Source organism: Mytilus californianus, unplaced genomic scaffold (assembly GCF_021869535.1).
Source record: "Mytilus californianus isolate M0D057914Y unplaced genomic scaffold, xbMytCali1.0.p SCAF_12, whole genome shotgun sequence".
In the NCBI taxonomy this organism is placed as follows: domain Eukaryota; kingdom Metazoa; phylum Mollusca; class Bivalvia; order Mytilida; family Mytilidae; genus Mytilus; species Mytilus californianus.
In genome coordinates, this window is record NW_026262604.1 from 12,578,481 (window position 1) to 12,598,293 (window position 19,813).

Genomic DNA, 19,813 nt, shown 5'->3' on the forward strand with positions numbered 1-19,813 from the left:
TCTGAAACATGTAATATATGTATTAATAATTGCAGGCCGAGTTGTTAAAGTTCGACTTTGTTTTGGCCGAGTAAATAAAAATAATTAATAAGCTTTATCCGTTTAGAGTCGGCGGACAAGGACATAAAATAAGCCATAATGACAAAATTGAACGAGCAGTGCTACTATGTAGGAGTGTATTTATATGAAACGGCGATTTACACCCAAATGAAATCCCTAAATACACCGTTTGGTGGTGCGAATTATAGACATTTCGTACCCCCTCCCATTTCGTAACCTGGCAAAAACCAGTCGAACCCTGACTATTTGGTACCTTGGCCATTTCGTACCTCATGGAAAATTTATATGTAAATCATTTCGTACCTAATGAACGTTTATACGTATGCAGTTTAGTACTTCGTGGAAGATTTATATATATATATGCCATGTCGTACCTCATGGAAACTTTATATGTATGCCATTTCGTACCTCATGGAAGATTTTGTGTTTATACCATTTCGTACATCATGGAAGATTTGTATGTATACCATTTAGTACCTCATGGAAGATATGTATGTATACCATTTACTACCTCATGGAAGATATGTATGTATACCATTTCGTACCTCATGGAAGATTTGTATGTATACCATTTAGTACCTCATTAGAGGTTTGTACGTATACCATTTCGTACTTCGTTGAAGATTTGTATACAGGTATGCACTTTTGAACCTCGTGGAAGATTTATATGAGTTTCATTTCTTGGTTAAAATTTATGATATTTATTTCAAGTAATACAAGTATTAGCTAGCGCTTTAGTAACAGTTCACATTTATGCCGATTACATTGAATTTGTTACTTTGTAAACTTGTAACTAAAGACATGCGCCGTACTGGCGTCTCGAGACAGGCATATTGTTTTAAAAAGGTAGCTTTCTTTCTAATTGGATTAAAGACGTTTATTGAATACACGTGCCATTTGAAATTGTGACGTGTGTCTAAATATTGGTATATATTCAATTGATTTTCGTAAGGTGTAGTTGAACCTAAATGTATATATCTTTTTTTTTTATTTCTCGAATTGAAAAGCCATAGCAAGTTCTTTGATTAGTAATATAAGGAGCAAATTCTTATGCAAACATTTTTATTTATGGCATTCTTCTTGTGTGAATATCAGCGTGTGTCCCTTTTCGCTGGATTTCCTGACGAAAATAACTGTTTAAAATTAATAATAAATTACTATCATAAAAACAGTTGCATCTGATTATTCCTTTGTTGGTTAATTAATCTGATATTTTAAGAGTTGAAAATTAATTAAGGAGCAATTAGCTGGTAAACAATCAAAGTGTGATTTGATACAAAATATTAAAAAGTCAAACCAATCATGGGTCTTTATAAAATTTCTACGGCTGGGTGCAATTTATTTATGTTATATTAAAAATTGTTATCTCAAAATGTTTTATATCTTAAAAAATAGTTAGAACTTCTACAAATATATGATACGAAATAGTAAACAATGTTTAAAGTCCATGAGGTACGAAATGGCAGATGAATTTGGTCGATAGGGTACGAAATAGTTTTTATCGTGGGTACGTAATGGTAAATCTTAGGTGCGAAATAGCAGAGGTACGAAATGGCTAAGGTACGAAAATACCTGCTACTGATGGTGCTCCTGCCAGAGGCGAAACTTACAGATTAGGTAGTGGACATGTACAAAGAATGATACCGTTGGTCTCATTCCCTCGACTTATATTTGCCCTGTTAATTAGACCAAGTCTGGGAACCAAGTAAGTTAACGATTTGTCTTATTTTTTACAAACTGGAGTGAAAAAATATATTGGTGCACTTAAACAAAACTGTTTATAACGTGAAAACTTAGAAACTAGTATCCACTTGTACAGACTTAAACTTACATTTTGGCGATTTGCTATTTTGAGACCGTAAATAGGTTATGACTTAGGTCTTATATGATTGTAAAATTATGAGACTATCCACCAACGTTCAGATGAAGTAGATGTATATATATCATGCAAGCACTTATAGGCAATCGTATGAACTTCAACAATGAGAAAACCCTTAACTCGCCAGGTCAATTATGAATACACAGCACTGAACCGTTGACTCAACGGGGTCTCTCCATATTGGTATCGGGTACGTTCGCGCCCAATACACGTTCGCACCCTACACGTTCGCACCCCACACGTTCGCCCGATAGGTCCGTTCGCACCCTACACGTTCGCACCCTTTTCTTTTATTCAAAAACCTGATAAATTTTTAGGTGTTTTGTAGATGTTTATATCAAAATATTTTATTTTCATAAATAAAAATTCGGGAATTTTAAATGAAATATAGTTTTAAATTGATTTGATGATTAATTATTAAATGTTAATTATGTATGATTACTGCTAATTGGTATTTATTCACAGCCTAATTTGGTGTTATTGTTGAGTGTTTGAAAATTATGATTGTTGTCATGGTTGTTTTAACTTGCGTTGATGTAAATACTGCATGTATTTAGCTTGGTATGAGTAAAACTTTGAAGATTTTAAATAAAAAACATGAAAGATAATTGTTTTTAACTGCTTGGCTCCTTTGATCTCATGTGTGTCAGAATCTCACTTTATTCATAAACAATGAAAAAACTATTTATAGCAATACACTATCCAAACATGATTAAAAATTATTCAACACAAAAATAAAATACTGGTCGTCAGAATCTCACTTTATTTAAAAACAATGAAAAAAAATGTTTATTTCAATATATTTACCATGACACAAAAAAAACCTTGTCAGAATCTCACTTTATTTAGAAACAATGAAAAAATATATATTTATAGCAATACACTTACCAAAACTCGTTTACAAATGATTAAAAACAAAACCAATAAAAAATGGGCGCGAACGTGTAGGGTGCGAACGGACTTTGGGTGCGAACGTGTAGGGTGCGAAAGTGAAAGGGGGGCGAACGTGCATGGGGGCGAACGTGATTGGGCGCGAACGGACCCAGATTCCTCCATATTCAGACAGACACCCCACTACTGGCACTAGTCCAACGCCCCATTAGTTTCAACACCCCATTGACGTATTTACACTTGTATGCAAATTTATCCACCATTACGTAAAATCACACAGGTTCCTGTAAACTTTAACAACACAATTAAAAAAATTGACGTTAATACAATTAAAACAGTCAGTGATATAACTCTATAGGGTTATTACAGAAAATAACTTGCATGTGGCCCGAGAACACAGTTATTTCGTAGTGCATTTCTTTTAGACAATAAATTCAAATTAAAAAAATCGCACCTGCTCTATCTCAAAAAGATTTTTACAGTGTAGTGTACTACTATTGATACAAATAATATCAAAATTATAGAAACTTCTACCAGCTCTAACTCAAAATATTGACAGTTCTGTGTTAAGGGGGCTAAAATTCAGTTTGACAGCTTCAGACATTCTAATTTTTGACCTTTTTTAACTGGACCAAATCACTACTTAACATAAAGATTCAGCACCCAAATTTTTTTAACATGTAATTTCATCCCCTTACTTAATATTTCATGCATAAAATATCAAGAAATAAATTGGGAAAGTGTATCAAAAAAAAATGCAAGTTATACACTGTTCACACTAGGGACTATATTTGTAGACAACGAAAACCAAAGGATGATAACTGTGTCCTTGGACCATGTGTTATTACAGATACTTTCATGAGTTGTCTACTCTTTAATCTTTAAATTTTCTAAATCTGTAATACATGTAATAACATATCATGATGTTTGTTATTTGTAAAATAAATCATAAATATTTTGATTTTTATTGGGCTCTAGGAAACTCTTGAAACTTTGCACAGAACTAAATGCATAGTCTTGATAACTTATTTTTGATTAGATTAATACATTTTTCATTAACCATGGTAAATCAATGAGACGAGGCTTTTAAGGGATAAACTTAGCTGTAATAACAAGGCTTCTAAAATTATTAACAACATGATTAAAGGCATGTAACTTTTTATATGAGACACTTGGAAATTACTGGGAAGCTTGTGCAGAACCTCATTACATGCTCTGATCATTATTTCTTACAATAAATTAAAATACATTGTAATTTATGATGATTGTCTGAGCAAATGCTTAGGAGTGATGTAGATAAGCTGTAATAACACCTTAAGTTATTATAGGTATATTTTTTATGTAATATTAAACATAGGTGTACTATGCATGACTGGCAAACTATGGACTGTTATATATCTTTCTATAGTTAAGTATACATAAACATGATAAAGACAATAGTAATATCAATAGAACTTCAGTCAGGGAAATAACTCTATAGGGTTATTACAGAAAATAACTTGCATGTGTTATTACAGATACTTTCATGAGTTGTCTTCTCTTTAATCCTTAAATTTTCTAAATCTGTAATAACATATGATATGTTTGTTATTTGTAAAATAAATCATAAATATTTTGATTTTTAGTGGGCTCTAGGGAACTCTTGAAAATTTACGCAGAAACTAAATGCATAGCCTTGATAACTATTTTTTGAGTTAAATTAATACATTTTTCATTAACCAAGGTAAATCAATGAGAAGTGGCTTTTAAGGGATAAACTTAGCTGTAATAACAAGGCTTAGTTATTAAAGGCATGTAACTTGTAACTTGGTTATATGACATGTATAAGACACTTGGGAATTACTAGGAAGCTTGCCCAGAACCTCATTACATGCTCTGATCATTATTTCTTACAATAAAATAAAATACATTGTAATTAAGCATGATGAATGTCAAATGCTTAGGAGTGATGTAGAGAAGCTGTAATAACACCCTTTAGTTATTATTGGCATATTTTTTTCTGTAATAACATAGGTGTACTATGCATGATTGGCAAACTATGAACTGTTATATCTTTCTATAGCATGTATAGTTAAGGTTCATGTGGACCCTTTGGCTAAATTGGCTGCGTTTTCACCTCAAAATTTACTCTGAGTACAGATAAACCTGTGCATCTGCAAAAGTTTTAAGGCATAGCATGCCCTATGTAAATAAAATTCAAATGTATTGTATGTTTTAGAAAATTCAAAACTTAACTGGATTTTGCAGTGCACTTTTTTTCGTCCTTGCAAAAGATGATAAAATTTACAAACAGTTCATTTTGATATTGTATACATTTTAACAAAACTAATGGTGTATATTGTCCCTTTAAAACATGTAACATACATATGTTATTACAGTTCTTTGATTTGTTAGTCCACAATAACAAATGTATGTTATTTTTCTGTAATAACCCTATAGAGTTATATCCTTGACTGTAAAAAGTGATTGATGCTTGACGTCAGAAGGTTATTCGGAACAGATTTAAGGTCATTCAGAGACAAAATTCAGCTAAATACCAAAAGTGTAAATACATTTATTGGTCCGACAGCCCAGTAGTCAAACACCCCAATAGTCTGACAACGGAAGGTGCATTACTGCCGTTATAGAAAATCAATTCATAGAATCATTGTTGGCGTGGTATTTGAACAACTCATTCTTTTATAAGTAATGTAAGTAAGTCTGACAAAGGAAGGTGCATTACTGCCGTTATAGAAAATCAATTCATAGAATCATTGTTGGTGTGGTATTTGAACAACTCGTTCTTTTATAAGTAATCATGGTAATGTATGTCAAAGAAACCGAAACAGAGGATACCATATATATACCACCCAATCTAATCAAATTCATATTTATATTAACTCTGGTGATCTAATACACAGTGTTTTCTATGGGAAAATACACTACTCTAAAAAGAAATTGCAAAGAATAGTCCCCAGTAGTGCAGGTGGTCATCTTTCACGTAATTTAGTCTTGGAAATTGTCATTACTCATGTTACTGAAAAAGAATCATTTTACCCTGCAAAGGGAATATTTTATACCAAGAATGATTTTCATCTACACTGTACAAGCACATGAAGTACTTATAGATAGAAAACTTTCAAAACTGAAAGTTGTCGAGCTGTTAATGGGGCACTAGCTGTCTTACATGTCAAATTCATGTTCACCGATTTGACTCAAATTCTCATATTAGATTTATAACCAATGTAAAACATTTATCCAAATTATGAATAGTCTAAAATAAACATTTTACAGGGCATGGGCTCGATAATATGTAGCTTTGTTTTAGTGTGTATTTTAGTCTAGACGCCATCTAATTAACTATCGAAAACAACCGACTGTCACATTACACGATATAAACATAAACATAAACATAAATATAAATAGATATATGGACCTTGTGCAAACACGTATGGTTCTATACTGTGCCAGATCGCTACCGCTAGCCATCGAAACCGGAAGGAATGCCAGGCCACCAATTCCAGTTCATACCAGACTTTGTGTGCTTTGTACATTGTTGTACGAACAATTGTGTTGAATCTGAAAAACACTTTCTTTTAAATTGTTCTCTTTATGATGACTGTAGATGGCTTTTATTTTCTGAATGTTCAAATTGTATCGAAAATTTTGCTATTTTCATGATTTTAGACGATGATCAGAAATTTGTTGAAATGATAAACAAATGATGAATTGTCATGAAATTCAACTCAAGCATTTTTTAAGCAAAAGTATTTTTAATTTTTTTATGATACGAAAGTTATTTTTAGTTTGAGATACTAATTTTTATAGTTCTTTTAACATGTTTAACTTACTTTTAAAGTCATGTGATATTTATGAAATAAATAATAATATTTTTTATCTAGATATAATTTATTATTTTAATTTATTAATTGAATTTGTTATCATTTAAATAATAAATCTTTTTGAAATTGTACAAAAAACAAATGTTAGTAAATGTTATATAATTATATGTAGATATAGGAAGATGTGGTATGAGTGCCAATGAGACAACTCTCCATCCAAGTTACAATTTATGAAAGTAAACCATTATAGGTCAAGGTACTGCCTTCAACACGGAGCATTGGCTCACACCGAACAGCAAGCTATAAAGGGCCCCAAAAAATTACTAGTGTAAAACCATTCAAATGGAAAAACCAACGGTCTAATCTATATAAAAACGAGAAAACGAGAAACACGTATGAACTACATAAGCAGACGACAACTACTGTAATCAGATTCCTGACTTAGGACAGGTGCAAACATTTGCAGCGGGATTAAACGTTTTAATGGTACCAAACCTTCTCCTTTTTCTGATACAATAGTATAACATCACAACATAGAAAAACACACTATAAAATATCAATTGGAAGGCTTAACTCAATCAAAAAACGTAAATTAACACACAATGAATGAATAAATTTGACCTGTGACACCTGAATGCAAATACACAGTTAATAAAAAATTACAAGGGATAAATAATTAAAGTCAAAAGTAAATAAACAGGTTTAAACAAAGGTAAAGTATGATATCACTGTGAAATTTCAAACAATTTATAGAAAATCATCACTTTTGCACATATATAAATGTGAAATGTTTTGTAAATATGTGTCTCATAAGTCAACTCAATGGCTGGGTATTGATTTTTTTAATGTATATTTTTATTATGTCAGTGTATATTAATGTACAATCAGTTGAGTATGTGACACAATAATAAATTAAATTTATTATTGTTATTATATATTTTATGGACCTCATGCAAATTTATTTTTCTATGTCTGTTTGATTTCAAGTTTAAGGTTGAAAATTTTATTTTACCTCACCTGAATAAGAATGATTTTTTGTGGATCAAATCGGTCAATCAAATGATTTACCATTGTTTCACTTTCAATAATGACATTCTTTTCTTTTAATAACCTAACATGCATCAATCATGCATAATCCATCTCTAGCTAAGGCGTTAAATTGAAGATCACATGAATACAGATTCAATGAGGTTGAATTATTCACTTGCAAGTGAATAATTCATCATCGATGTTTCTTAGCTTATTTTGACAAAATTGAACCATGCTGGCTGCTATTTTTAGATCCTGTCCCTAGTTCATGGTCCAGCAACTTCATATTAATAAGCAATGTTGCTGTACATCAGATTATCTCTTCTGAATTTTTTTCTGCAGACAGACAAGACATATGTCTGTGTCAACAGTTTATTTATTATAAATAAAAAGATGTGGTATGAATGTTAATGAGACAACTCTCCATCCAAATCACAATGTATGAAAAGTTAACAATTATGTACATGTAGGTAAAAGTACCGCCTTTTAAATAATGTTAACATTTACCAACATTCTTTTCCTTATGAATAAAGAAAACGTGAGGTATACATCAATGATGCAGTACAGCTTATATAATTCTTCTTCATGTTGTACAAAGTATGGAATTAAATAACCCAAACTAGCAGATGCATAAATGCAGAGAATGTCAAAATAGATATTTTATGTGTGATGCCCGGGAAAGAATCAAAAGGTTTACAAATGTAGGCCAACTAAAATTAATTAGTAGATTTTCATCCAGATTTTTTTTTAAAATAGGGCGGGTGGGAGGATTTTATTTTTTATTTTTTATTTCCTTCTATACCCTTTTGTGACGTGTTGTTCATATACAAGGGTAATAATAAGCTTATATCATGTATATATAAGGAATTCTACATTATTTTTCGAATTCTTGAATTAATATTTCTGATTGGCAACCACTGTTTTACATGTAATTGCCGCTTTAGAAACCTTTTTTTAGTAATACATTTTGTAGCTAAAACGTGGAGAAATGTTCTCTTTTAGACTATCTAGATCAAATTTATTTTGCTTTCTAAGCTATGATTTGTAGTGCCCATAAAATGAAGCATATGCATTTGTACGCAACACAAATATGATGAGTACAGAGTGAAATGAAAACTCAAACTGTGTTGAAAATACTAGGGTTGGTGCTTTTAAGATTCTTATGCAAGGTACAAATTTAATTGCAATGTAAAACATGAATTGAACCAAAAAGAAGTTGTTAAATGACTCTATTGAGGGGCTTGGGACAGAGGGTGTTTGCTGTTTGTCTACAAAAACGACAGCCTTTGGGGTTAAATCTAAGGGCTTGCTATAATACATTTTGTACGTTGGCTGACTCTTTGTACTCAATATACGGTCATAAAGTTCGTGCTTGTGTAAATTATATTATTCTAGTCATGTTTTTGTACCAATGTGTTCCACGATTCTTGCGCTTTGGATATCATTCACAGTCCAAATTTCCTGACACAAAGTCATTGTATAAATAAAAAAAATCCATGGTTTTCTAATCACTGAAATTTGTGACATACCGCGATTAGCGTTCTTGGACACCACCTATAACTCGTAACCAGAATATTTCATGCCCTTCTAGTAATCAATCTATATTCTCAGAAGAAAATGTTGTCATCATTAAGCAGAAGAATATGTCGACTTGTCTTATATTACTCGAAGAAATACGAAACCGAAATTTGAAACTGGAAGTTTTGAATGAAATGGAATTATCGGTGGTTACCGGTAACGGAAATGAACAAAATCCAGAAATCGTAAATTTTTAAAAATAAAAAAAATTGGGGCGGGACGATTTCAGAGGGGCGGGCGGGGATGAAAATCTATCAATTAATTTTAATTGGCCTTATGTCTTATTTTATTATTTTGTTCCTTACAGAATTGTACAAGATCATAGTTTTATTATTACATATATACACATTAAATAGAATGTATGAGGTAGAAGATTTCGTCACAATCAATGGCACACAACGTTAACAGAGACACATAAGCAAACCGACCATGCAGACTGGTACACTTCATAAATGTGATGTTTGTGGTAGAGAATTTAGTAAAAGTAGTGATTTCAAGAGACATATGAGAACACATGCTGGTGAAAGACCTCATGACTGTGATGTTTGTCCTAGAGAATTTGGTCAAAGTAGTGACTTGAAGAGACATGTGAAAACACATACTGGCAAAAAACTTCATGAATGTGATGTTTGTGGCAGAGAATTTAGTAAAAGTAGTGACTTAAAGAGACATGTGAGAACACATACTGGTGAAAAACCTCATATCTGTGATGTTTGTGGTAAAGGGTTTAGTCAGCCTGGTAATTTACAAAGTCATATGAGAATACATACAGGTGATAAACCTCATAGCTGTGATGTATGTGGTAAACGGTTTAGTCGGCTCTTTATATTACAAATTCACATGAGAACACATACAGGAGATAAACCTCATAGCTGTGATATATGTGGTAAAGGGTTTAGTCGGCTTGGACATTTACAAGTACACATGAGAGTACATACAGGTGATAAACCTCATAACTGTGAAATGTGTGGTAAACGGTTTAGTCAGTCATCTATATTACAAATTCACATGAGAACACATACAGGAGATAAACCTTATGAATGTGATATATGTGGTAAGAGGTTTAGTCAGCATTGTCATTTGAAAATACACATGAGAATACATACAGGTGATAAACCTCATAACTGTGATGTATGTGGTAAAGTGTTTAGTCGGCTTGGACATCTACAAAGACATATGAAAACACATACAGGAGATAAACCTTATGAGATGTTTGTGATGAAGATTTAATTCGTCTTAGTATTAATAAGTAATTTACAGATTCACATGAGAACAGATACAGTTGAAAACTGCATGACTGTAATGTATGTGGTAACAAGTTTGGTCATCATAGTAATTTAGAACGTCACATGAGAACTCATACAAGGTGATTAACCTTATAACTGTGATTTATGTGGAAAAAGATTTAGTCAGCGTGTGATAAACATGATAAATCTTATAACTGTGATGGACAATATATGTGGTAAAGGTTTAAGCTGGCTTGGTGAAGAACAAAGACGCATGAGAACACATATTTCACATGAACATGATGATTATGATATTTTTTAAATGGTATCGTCGGCTTACATTCTGTATATATACGTGCCTGTCCCAATTGAGGAGCCACAGTAATTAAATACATGTAGTAGTCATTTATTGCTGTATGTTATATTTGTTTTTTGTTGACTGTTTTTTAATAATCTGCATAATATAAAATCAGTGCGTAAGTTTTCTCTTTTGAATTGTATTACACAAATGTTTTACATTTTGTCATTTCGGTGCCCCTAAAGCTTGCTATCCCTTTTTGTGTTTTGCTCATTGTTGGAGGTCGTACGATGACCTATAGTTCTACATCATTTGCTCTCTGGTGGAAAGTTGTCTCATGGGCAATCATACCACTTTTTATACGACCGCAAAAGATTTTTGTGGTCGTATATTGTTATCACATCACGTTGTCGTTGTCGTCCGAAGACAGTTGGTTTCCGGACAATAACTTTAGTATAAGTAGATAGAAATCTATGAAATTTGAACACAAGGTTTATAACCACAAAAGAAAAGTCGGGATTGATTTTAGGGGTTATGGTCCCAACAGTTTAGGAATGAGGGGCCCAAATAAGCATTTTTGTAGTTTCCAGACAATAACTTGTGTTTAAGTGTATGAATCTCTGTGAAATTATACCACAAGTTTCCATACCACAAAGGGATGGTTAGGATTGACTTTTGGGGGGTTATGGTTATGGTTCAAACCATTTAGGAATTAGGGGCAAAAAAGGGGGAAAAAGGGGTTTCCTGGTTAATGGACAATTACGACATTTTTAAAAGCAATGTGAGGGAGGTAGTTCAAATACATTTAAAGTACAATGTTGTGTATGTTTTGATTTACCTCCCTTACACTACTTGTAAATTACGTGTAAAGAAATATTGTATTGTCTTGAGATAATTAGCTGTCAATTTATTTTTATAAGTTACTATTAATTAATATTATTTTAGCCATGATTATGTATGTCATTTTCTACTTTAAGACTTTTATGATGTATTTAAATGGGTAATTATGGTTGCAAACTCCTTTAGAAATTTGAATTGAGATTATGACCATATCTTGAGGGAAAGAATTTTTCTTTTGGAAAAAGAGGGAAAAAAAGGGGGGGGGTAAAAAAAATATGGGGGGGGGGACAATTTTTACTCATTTCAGAAATTAAAAAGAAAACTATTATTTTTTTTTGCAAAAAAAAGGGGGGAGGTCAAAATGCAACAGCATAGTGCATTGCACAAAAAGCAAAAAAAAAGGAGGGGGTAAAATTATTTTTTGGGGGGTGGTTTGGAGATGGGGTTCAATTCGCAACAGCATATTAGTGTCTTGCACAAAAGCTAATAATTGCTTTATATTATAATATAGTTTTTTAATAAAAATTCAAATCATATAACCAATTCTAAGTTCTTGTGACTACAGTTATTCTGTGTCAGAAACCTAGGTATGTTTTATTCCATAAGAGGGTCAAAGGAATAATTACATACAAATTACAATAATGGAACGAAGTTTCCGTCTGTCATTTGTCCATGAGGCCAGACTTTTTTTATTATCTGTTTAACGAGAACCGCCGACTCCAATTTCCCGATTTCAGAATAAAAATAAAAGAAGTGGTTTTTACTTTTATTTTTATTTTTCCCGCTGCCTGTTACGAAATCCTCAGAACAAAAATAAAATTTGTGTTTTACGAAACCCGCTTTCGTCATCGGCAATATTTAATTTTTACCAAGTCGATGAAACAGCAATTTCAAAGTAAAGAAATTAAAGGCATAAACGATTTATGACTTCAAAAAAGAGGTTAAAGCATTGATTTTTATACGACCGCAAACATTTTTGCGGTCGTATATTGGTATGACGTTGGCGTCGTCGTCGTCGTTGTCGTCGTCGTCCGGCGTCGTCCGAAGACACATTGGTTTTCGCACTCTAACTTTAGTTTAGGTGAATGGATCTCTATGAAATTTAATCATCAGGTTCAATACCACAAAAGGAAGGTTGGGATTGATTTTGGGGGTTATGGTATCAACGGTTACGGAATTAGGGGCCAAAAAGGGGCGAAAAATAAGCATTTTTGTAACTTCCAGACATAACTTGTGTGTTAGTGTATGGATCTCTCTGACATTGTACCACAAGGTTCCATATCACAAAGGGAATGCTGGGATTGATTTTGGGGGTAACTGCCTCAAAATATTAGGAATTAGGGGCCAAAAAAGGGGCAAAAAACAAGCATTTTTCTAGTTTCATGACAATAACTTGTGTGAAAGTGTATGGATCTTTCTGAAATTGTACTACAAGGTTCCATATCACAAAGGGAAAGCTGGAATTGAGTTTGGGGGTAATTGCCCGAAACGTTTAGGAATAAGGGGCCAAAAAGGGGCCAAAAATATGATTTTTTTCTAGTTTCCAGACAATAACTTGTGTTCAAGTGTATGGATCTCTCTGAAATTGTACCACAAGGTTCCATATCACACAGGGAATGCTGGAATTGATTTTGGGGGAATTGCCTCAAAATTTTAGGAATTAGGGGCCAAAAAAGGGGCAAAAAACAAGCATTTTTCTAGTTTCATGACAATAACTTGTGTGTAAGTGTTTGGATATTTCTGAAATTGTACTACAAGGTTCTATATCACACAGGGAAAGCTGGAATTGATTTTGGGGGAATTGCCTCAAAATTTTAGGAATTAGGGGCCAAAAAAGGGGCAAAAAACAAGCATTTTTCTAGTTTCATGACAATAACTTGTGTGTAAGTGTTTGGATATTTCTGAAATTGTACTACAAGGTTCTATATCACACAGGGAAAGCTGGAATTGAGTTTGGGGGAAATTACCCGAAACGTTTAGGAATTGGGGGCCAAAAAGGGGCCAAAAAACACATTTTTCAAGTTTCCAGACAATAACTTGTGTTCAAGTGTATGGATCTCTCTGAAATTGTACTGCAAGGAACCATACCACAAAGGGAAGGCTGGGATTGAGTTTGGGGGTGATGAATCATAAGGGGGTTCAAAAAATTTGGGGAGGGATTTTTTTTTTTTTTTCCTTTTTTTTCTTTTTTTCCTTTTTTTTTCTTTTAAAATTTTCCATTTTAAGTTGGTTATTTCTGATTTATATTTAAAAGCAAATAATAATGATATGGTAGGAGATACACACCAAACAGGATGTGTAAATTATTATATAATAAGTATTGTGCAATAGCAAGAAATTTTCAATTGCACAGTATTGCACAATAGCAAGAAATCTTCAATTGCACAGTATTGCGCAATAGCAAGAAATCTTCAATTGCACAGTATTGCGCAATAGCAAGAAATATCCAATAGCACAATATTGCGCAATAGCAAGAAATTGTCAATTGTGCAGTATTGCGCAATAGCAAGAAATATTCAATTGCACAGTATTGTGCAAAAGAAGATACTTCGTATAAATTGCTTATTTCTTGACCAATTTCAATGGGGTTTTATTCTTGAATTCTTGGGGTACTTTAATATGCTGAATCTAACCGTGTATTAAGTTTTTGGATTTTGGGCCCCGTTTTTAAATTGGTCCACATTGAGGTCCAAAGGGTCCAAAATTAAACTTTGTTTGATTTCATCAAAAATTGAATTATTGGGGTTCTTTGATATGCCGAATCTAACCGTGTATTTAGATTCTTAATCTTTGGTTCCGTTTTCAAATTGGTCTACATTAAGGTCCAAAGGGTCCAAAATTAAACTAAGTTTGATTTTAACAAAAATTGAATCCCTATGGGGAAAAGGTAGCCTCCTGAGAGGTAGCCTCCCGATGTGAGGCTATTTCTATGACGACATTTTTAGGTATTATGACATTAATTAATTAAATTAATTATTTTCTTTGGAGGATAAACTCATTATAAAATGTTACTAATTACGTTTGTGTTAATTATGCATAAGTATATGATTTTTATTTTTATTTTAATTTGATATATGAAAATCCCCAGTCTATTAATAGATATACAGGTAAACCCATCTATAAGTGTGTATCAAATATATATATTTGTTTGTTTATATATCTATTCACCTACGACTGTGAAGAATAAGACGTACACGTTATTATATAAATAATATAATCGTTAAATCAATATTGAAAGCGTGTTTTAACTTGTCGTTATTGTACGTAGTGACCTTTAACATGTTAAGACGTGTTAACAGTTAATTAATAATCCGATTTAGATTAGTCGCCATGTATATGTAAGAGAATGATAATCCCTTTCTTCATGAATAAGTACGAGCGTCAGCGAGTACTTATCATGAAGTAAGGGATTATCATTCTCTTACAAACTTAGTATATTGTAAAGTGCTCAAGGCTCAAATGATCTATTCAAGAATTAGTTTCATTGTCAGTGCAATGTTTATAAATGATGCATGACTTCCTTTTTCGGCATGTCATTTATGGATAAGTTTTAGTGATGTGAGGACTTTCTTATCATTTGGGAAATATTTTTTAAAAAAATGCGTTATAGATATTAGGTGACACAACAGTAGAAAGAAAAGGTAGGAATTGTATGTTTCCTGATTGTGAGTATGAATGTAAATCATGTAATATTTTAGTGAGGAATTATCCTTTTTCATTTACAGTTTAAATCAATTAATACATTAGAGTTACAACTAAATTTTATTTCACAGCCAATAATTTGGTCCGGCTTTTTAAATCAAATACTGATTCATTATGTCAGGGAAATGCTCAAAAATAATGCCCTTAAAAGTTTTTAATATGTTTAAAATTTAATTCCTGTTTTTTTTATCGGAATAATTGTATTGGAAATAACTATTCTCCCCAACCGCTGATCATGTAATCAAAGTTTTGGAAAGCTAAAGATTTAGGTTATTTTTTATCTGAAAGATTTTTTTAATTTTTTTTTGCATTGCTTTGGTATTGTTTAATTTTATAGTAATTTGAAGTTATTAATATTTTCATAATTAAATTCACGGTACCAATTTTACTGCACCAGTAAACTTCAACTTATTTTGAGATTTTTGTTTGTTTCACAATTCAACTTTTAGTCAGTTTCAATCACTGTGTGATAAATCCTTTCAGGCTGATAAATGTGCTTCAGGGCAGTTGTAACTCATTTATAGAAACTCTTTGTTTTGAACTGTAAATAGACCCAAATAATAGGATAATCCCTTACTAAGAACATGATTTACGTTCATTCTTCACAATTAAGAGGCATCCAATTCTACAATTTCATTGGTCGAGAGTACTTTGCTATATTCTAAGTTCAAAATATAATTGTAAACATGATCGCGTCGTTTTTTTTTTTAATATAAGTAAATCGTTACATTAATGGAACAAAATAGTATTTTACATCTAACTATTTCTGAGGTGAAATTTTGAAAGGTATTTAATCTCGAATTTTATAATATAATTGTTCAATCAATATCGATAGCGTGTTTTAACTTTCAATAGGTTTTATTGATAAACGATGCACCGGTGTTTATCATTGTTAGTGTTTGTGTATGTTTGTGTGTGTTTGTGTGTATCGATTCAAGGTTTAATCCATACAAATATGAGCAAGGAATTATCCAATATGATTCTCCTTTTGTGTGATTGTATTCCTTTTTTTTTAAGTTTCTGCTTCTCGATACCACACTAGTAATGATAACAACAATAATTTGTACAATATTTAATATCCCCGTCAATTCAGACAGAAGGTGAACCAGACAGACATGGGTCGGGGAGCCATCCACATGTTGTCTTTACAATATATATAAAGAATAAAATTATCTATGATTATTTTATACATCGAGATAAAAAGAAATAGAGAGTTGCATATCACTCAACAGTATCTGTAACCTCACGAAAGGGTCAACAGTATGCTATATTTCGTGCAGGGGTGTAAACTGTCGAGACTTTAAGTTAGTCTTTCCGGGATAGTTAACTCTCTCAAATATCAGATAAATCGCGAGCTTTAATCCAAGAGTTGAATTTCTTTGGCCAGTGTAACCATTTAACATAATAGTCATATGACTGCTTACTGGTGATAAATCTAATAATTTTTTATTTAATAGTCTTGGTCACTCTTTCAACGTAATTAGCTTTGATTTCCGTATTTTGTGCAAATGTCTAATACTTGTCCAGATTGTGGTACAGAATTTTCGAGAAAAGCCTTCCCTTTGTGGTATGGTACCTTGCAGTACAATTTCAGAGAGATCCATACACTTGAACACAAGTTATTGTCTGGAAACTAGAAAAATGTGTTTTTTGGCCCCCAATTCCTAAACGTTTAAGGCAATTACCCCCAAACTCAAACCCAGCTTTCCCTTTGTGATATGGAACCTTGTAGTACAATTTCAGAAAGATCCATACACTTACACACAAGTTATTGTCCTGAAACTAGAAAAATGCTTGTTTTTGCCCCTTTTTTGCCCCTAATTCCTAAAATATTGAGGCAATTACCCCCATCATCAATCCCAGCCTTCCCTTTGTGGTATGGTACCTTGCAGTACAATTTCAGAGAGATCCATATGCTTGAACACAAGTTATTGTCTGGAAACTAGAAAAATGCTTATTTTTGGCCCCTTTTTGGCCCCCAATTCCTAAACGTTTCGGCAATTACCCCCAAACTCAATTCCAGCTTTCCCTTTGTGATATGAAAACCTTGTAGTACAATTTCAGAAAGATCCATACACTTACACGCAAGTTATTGTCATGAAACTAGAAAAATGCTTGTTTTTTGCCCCTTTTTTGGCCCCTAATTCCTAAAATTTTGAGACAATTACCCCCAAAATCAATCCCAGCATTCCTTTTGTGATATGGAACCTTGTGGTACAATGTCAGAGAGGTCCATACACTAACACACAAGTTATGTCTGAGAGTTACAAAAATGCTTATTTTTGGCCCCTTTTTGGCCCCTCATTCCTCTACTGTTGGTACCATAACCCCCAAAATCAATCCCAACCTTCCTTTTGTGGTATTGAACCTTGTGGTAAAATTTCATAGAGATCCATTCACTTAAACTAAAGTTACAGTGCGAAAACCAATATGTCTTCGGACGACGCCAGACGACAACGACAACGACGACGACGACGACGAGACGACGCCAACGTCATACCAATATACGACCACAAAAATTTTTTTGCGGTCGTATAAAAAAACCGACGCGATCATGTTTACAATTATATTTTGAACATGGCGACTAATCTAAATCGGATTATTAATTAACTGTTAACACGTCTAAACATGTTAAAGGTCACAACGTACAATAACGACAAGTTAAAACACGCTTTCAATATTGATTTAACGATTATATTATTTATATAATAACGTGTACGTCTTATTCTTCACAGCCGTAGGTGAATAGATATATAAACAAACAAATATATATATTTGATACACACTTAGATGGGTTTACCTGTATATCTATTAATAGACTGGGGATTTTCATATATCAAATTAAAATTAAAATAAAAATCATGTACTTATGCATAATTAACACAAACGTAATTAGTAACATTTTATAATGAGTTTATCCTCCAAAGAAAATAAATAATTTAATTAATTAATGTCATAATACCTAAAAATGTCGTCATAGAAATAGCCTCACATCGGGAGGCTACCTCTCAGGAGGCTACCTTTTCCCCATAGGGTTAACATTAGCAAAAAGTCGCCAGAACCGGTAGTTTCCCCACTACTGCCATATGACCTTTTACATTGAAGGGATAAACTTGTATTAAGCCGTGTTCAGTTCCTAAAATAGAAAATAAAAGGATATGGAGTAAATGTGAATGGGACAAAAAAGCACACAATACATAGAAAAAAATACAAAATATCAATGAACAGGGCTTTTATTCCTGTTCTTCATCTTGACAGTCGCTGGAGGGTCTTCAACAAAGAACGAATCATTCATACCCTACAACAAGATCAAGACGGCCCCTAGGCGTCGACTTAATTAAGTGGTACTTAGTATTGCACTGTGAATAAATTTTAAAGTCACAAAATTATTACATTAAATAATAAAAAGTCTAAACACAATACAAGACCAGAACAAGATAGATCCGACATTAATCAGCCGGTATACATATTAAAACTGCACAAAAATGTAGGAATGAGGTCTGAGAACAGTTTTCCTGAGTCTACCCGAAGTGTACCCTTTTATCCCAGTTAGGAACTACATCAAGTTGTAATTGAAATGTGTTATAAAAATTAAATTCACATAGTCTTAACTTATTTTGAAAAAAAAGCATAATTGACAGGTATAATACGTTTTTCAGCAAGCCAAAACTCAATAAAAAAAAAACGAATAAAACAGTAGCTACACACTTAACTATGTGAATTGTGATTTTTGCTTTATCCTACATATCTGCGGTCTTTTGATGTTGCCCCTGAAAACTAAAAAGTCTTACACTGAATCTATATATTTTGCTTTGAGATCAGAATATTGTCGAAAAAATAATTAAAACAAAACTTGCGTTTTAGATTAAGAAAGGGCCCGGGAAACGCCCAGAATGCACGATTTTGCATCATTTTTTCCAGAGCTTCTGGAGGCCTTGATCGGCCCCAGACCCCTCGCCGAATGTATTTTGCCTCACTTTTAAAAGAGCCTAGTTACGGCCCTGTCGACCTTATTTCTTGGATCAGTGAACAAGGTTAAGTTTTGGTGGTTAAGTCGGCTTATTCTCATTTCGCCTTAGCTGTCAAAATCATTATATTAAATTAATCCCATTTGGTCTTAGTACAAATTTTCAGGTAAAAAAGAATTAACTAAGGCGATATGAGAACTTGTGTAAACAATGCAATTAAGTTATTTTTGTTTTTATTGCAATTATTTGATATTTGTTATGATTTTAATGGCAAAATATGCCATGCAATACTTTTTACAAGAAGATGTTTTTTTGTGTCTTCTCGATTGTCCCACTTTTCGAATAAGTCTTTTTATAATTGCTCATATTTATTTTTTTTTTTTAACTTTTTAACTTATATGATATATTTTGTAAATAAAGTCTTTGTTGACTTGTTGTTTCTAATTAGAGATGACATTCATTCCTTTCATTCATATGTTTAATTCCTCAAGATTAAATGAACATACGGTTAGTGAATATAT

At 32.5% G+C, this 19,813-nt stretch overlaps 1 protein-coding gene across 1 annotated transcript in view; it reads left to right on the forward strand.

The window, feature by feature from the left end:
• Positions 1-1,724: 1,724 nt before the first annotated feature.
• The window catches only part of LOC127722284 (zinc finger protein 271-like), a 32,032-nt gene continuing 13,943 nt past the window's right edge, over positions 1,725-19,813 (forward strand). The window contains exons 1-2 of the mRNA XM_052229176.1: positions 1,725-1,765; positions 9,566-10,485. Of these exons, the coding sequence (XP_052085136.1) occupies positions 9,688-10,485 (798 nt within the window). The 5' untranslated portion in view covers positions 1,725-1,765; positions 9,566-9,687. The remainder of the gene's footprint in view (positions 1,766-9,565; positions 10,486-19,813) is intronic.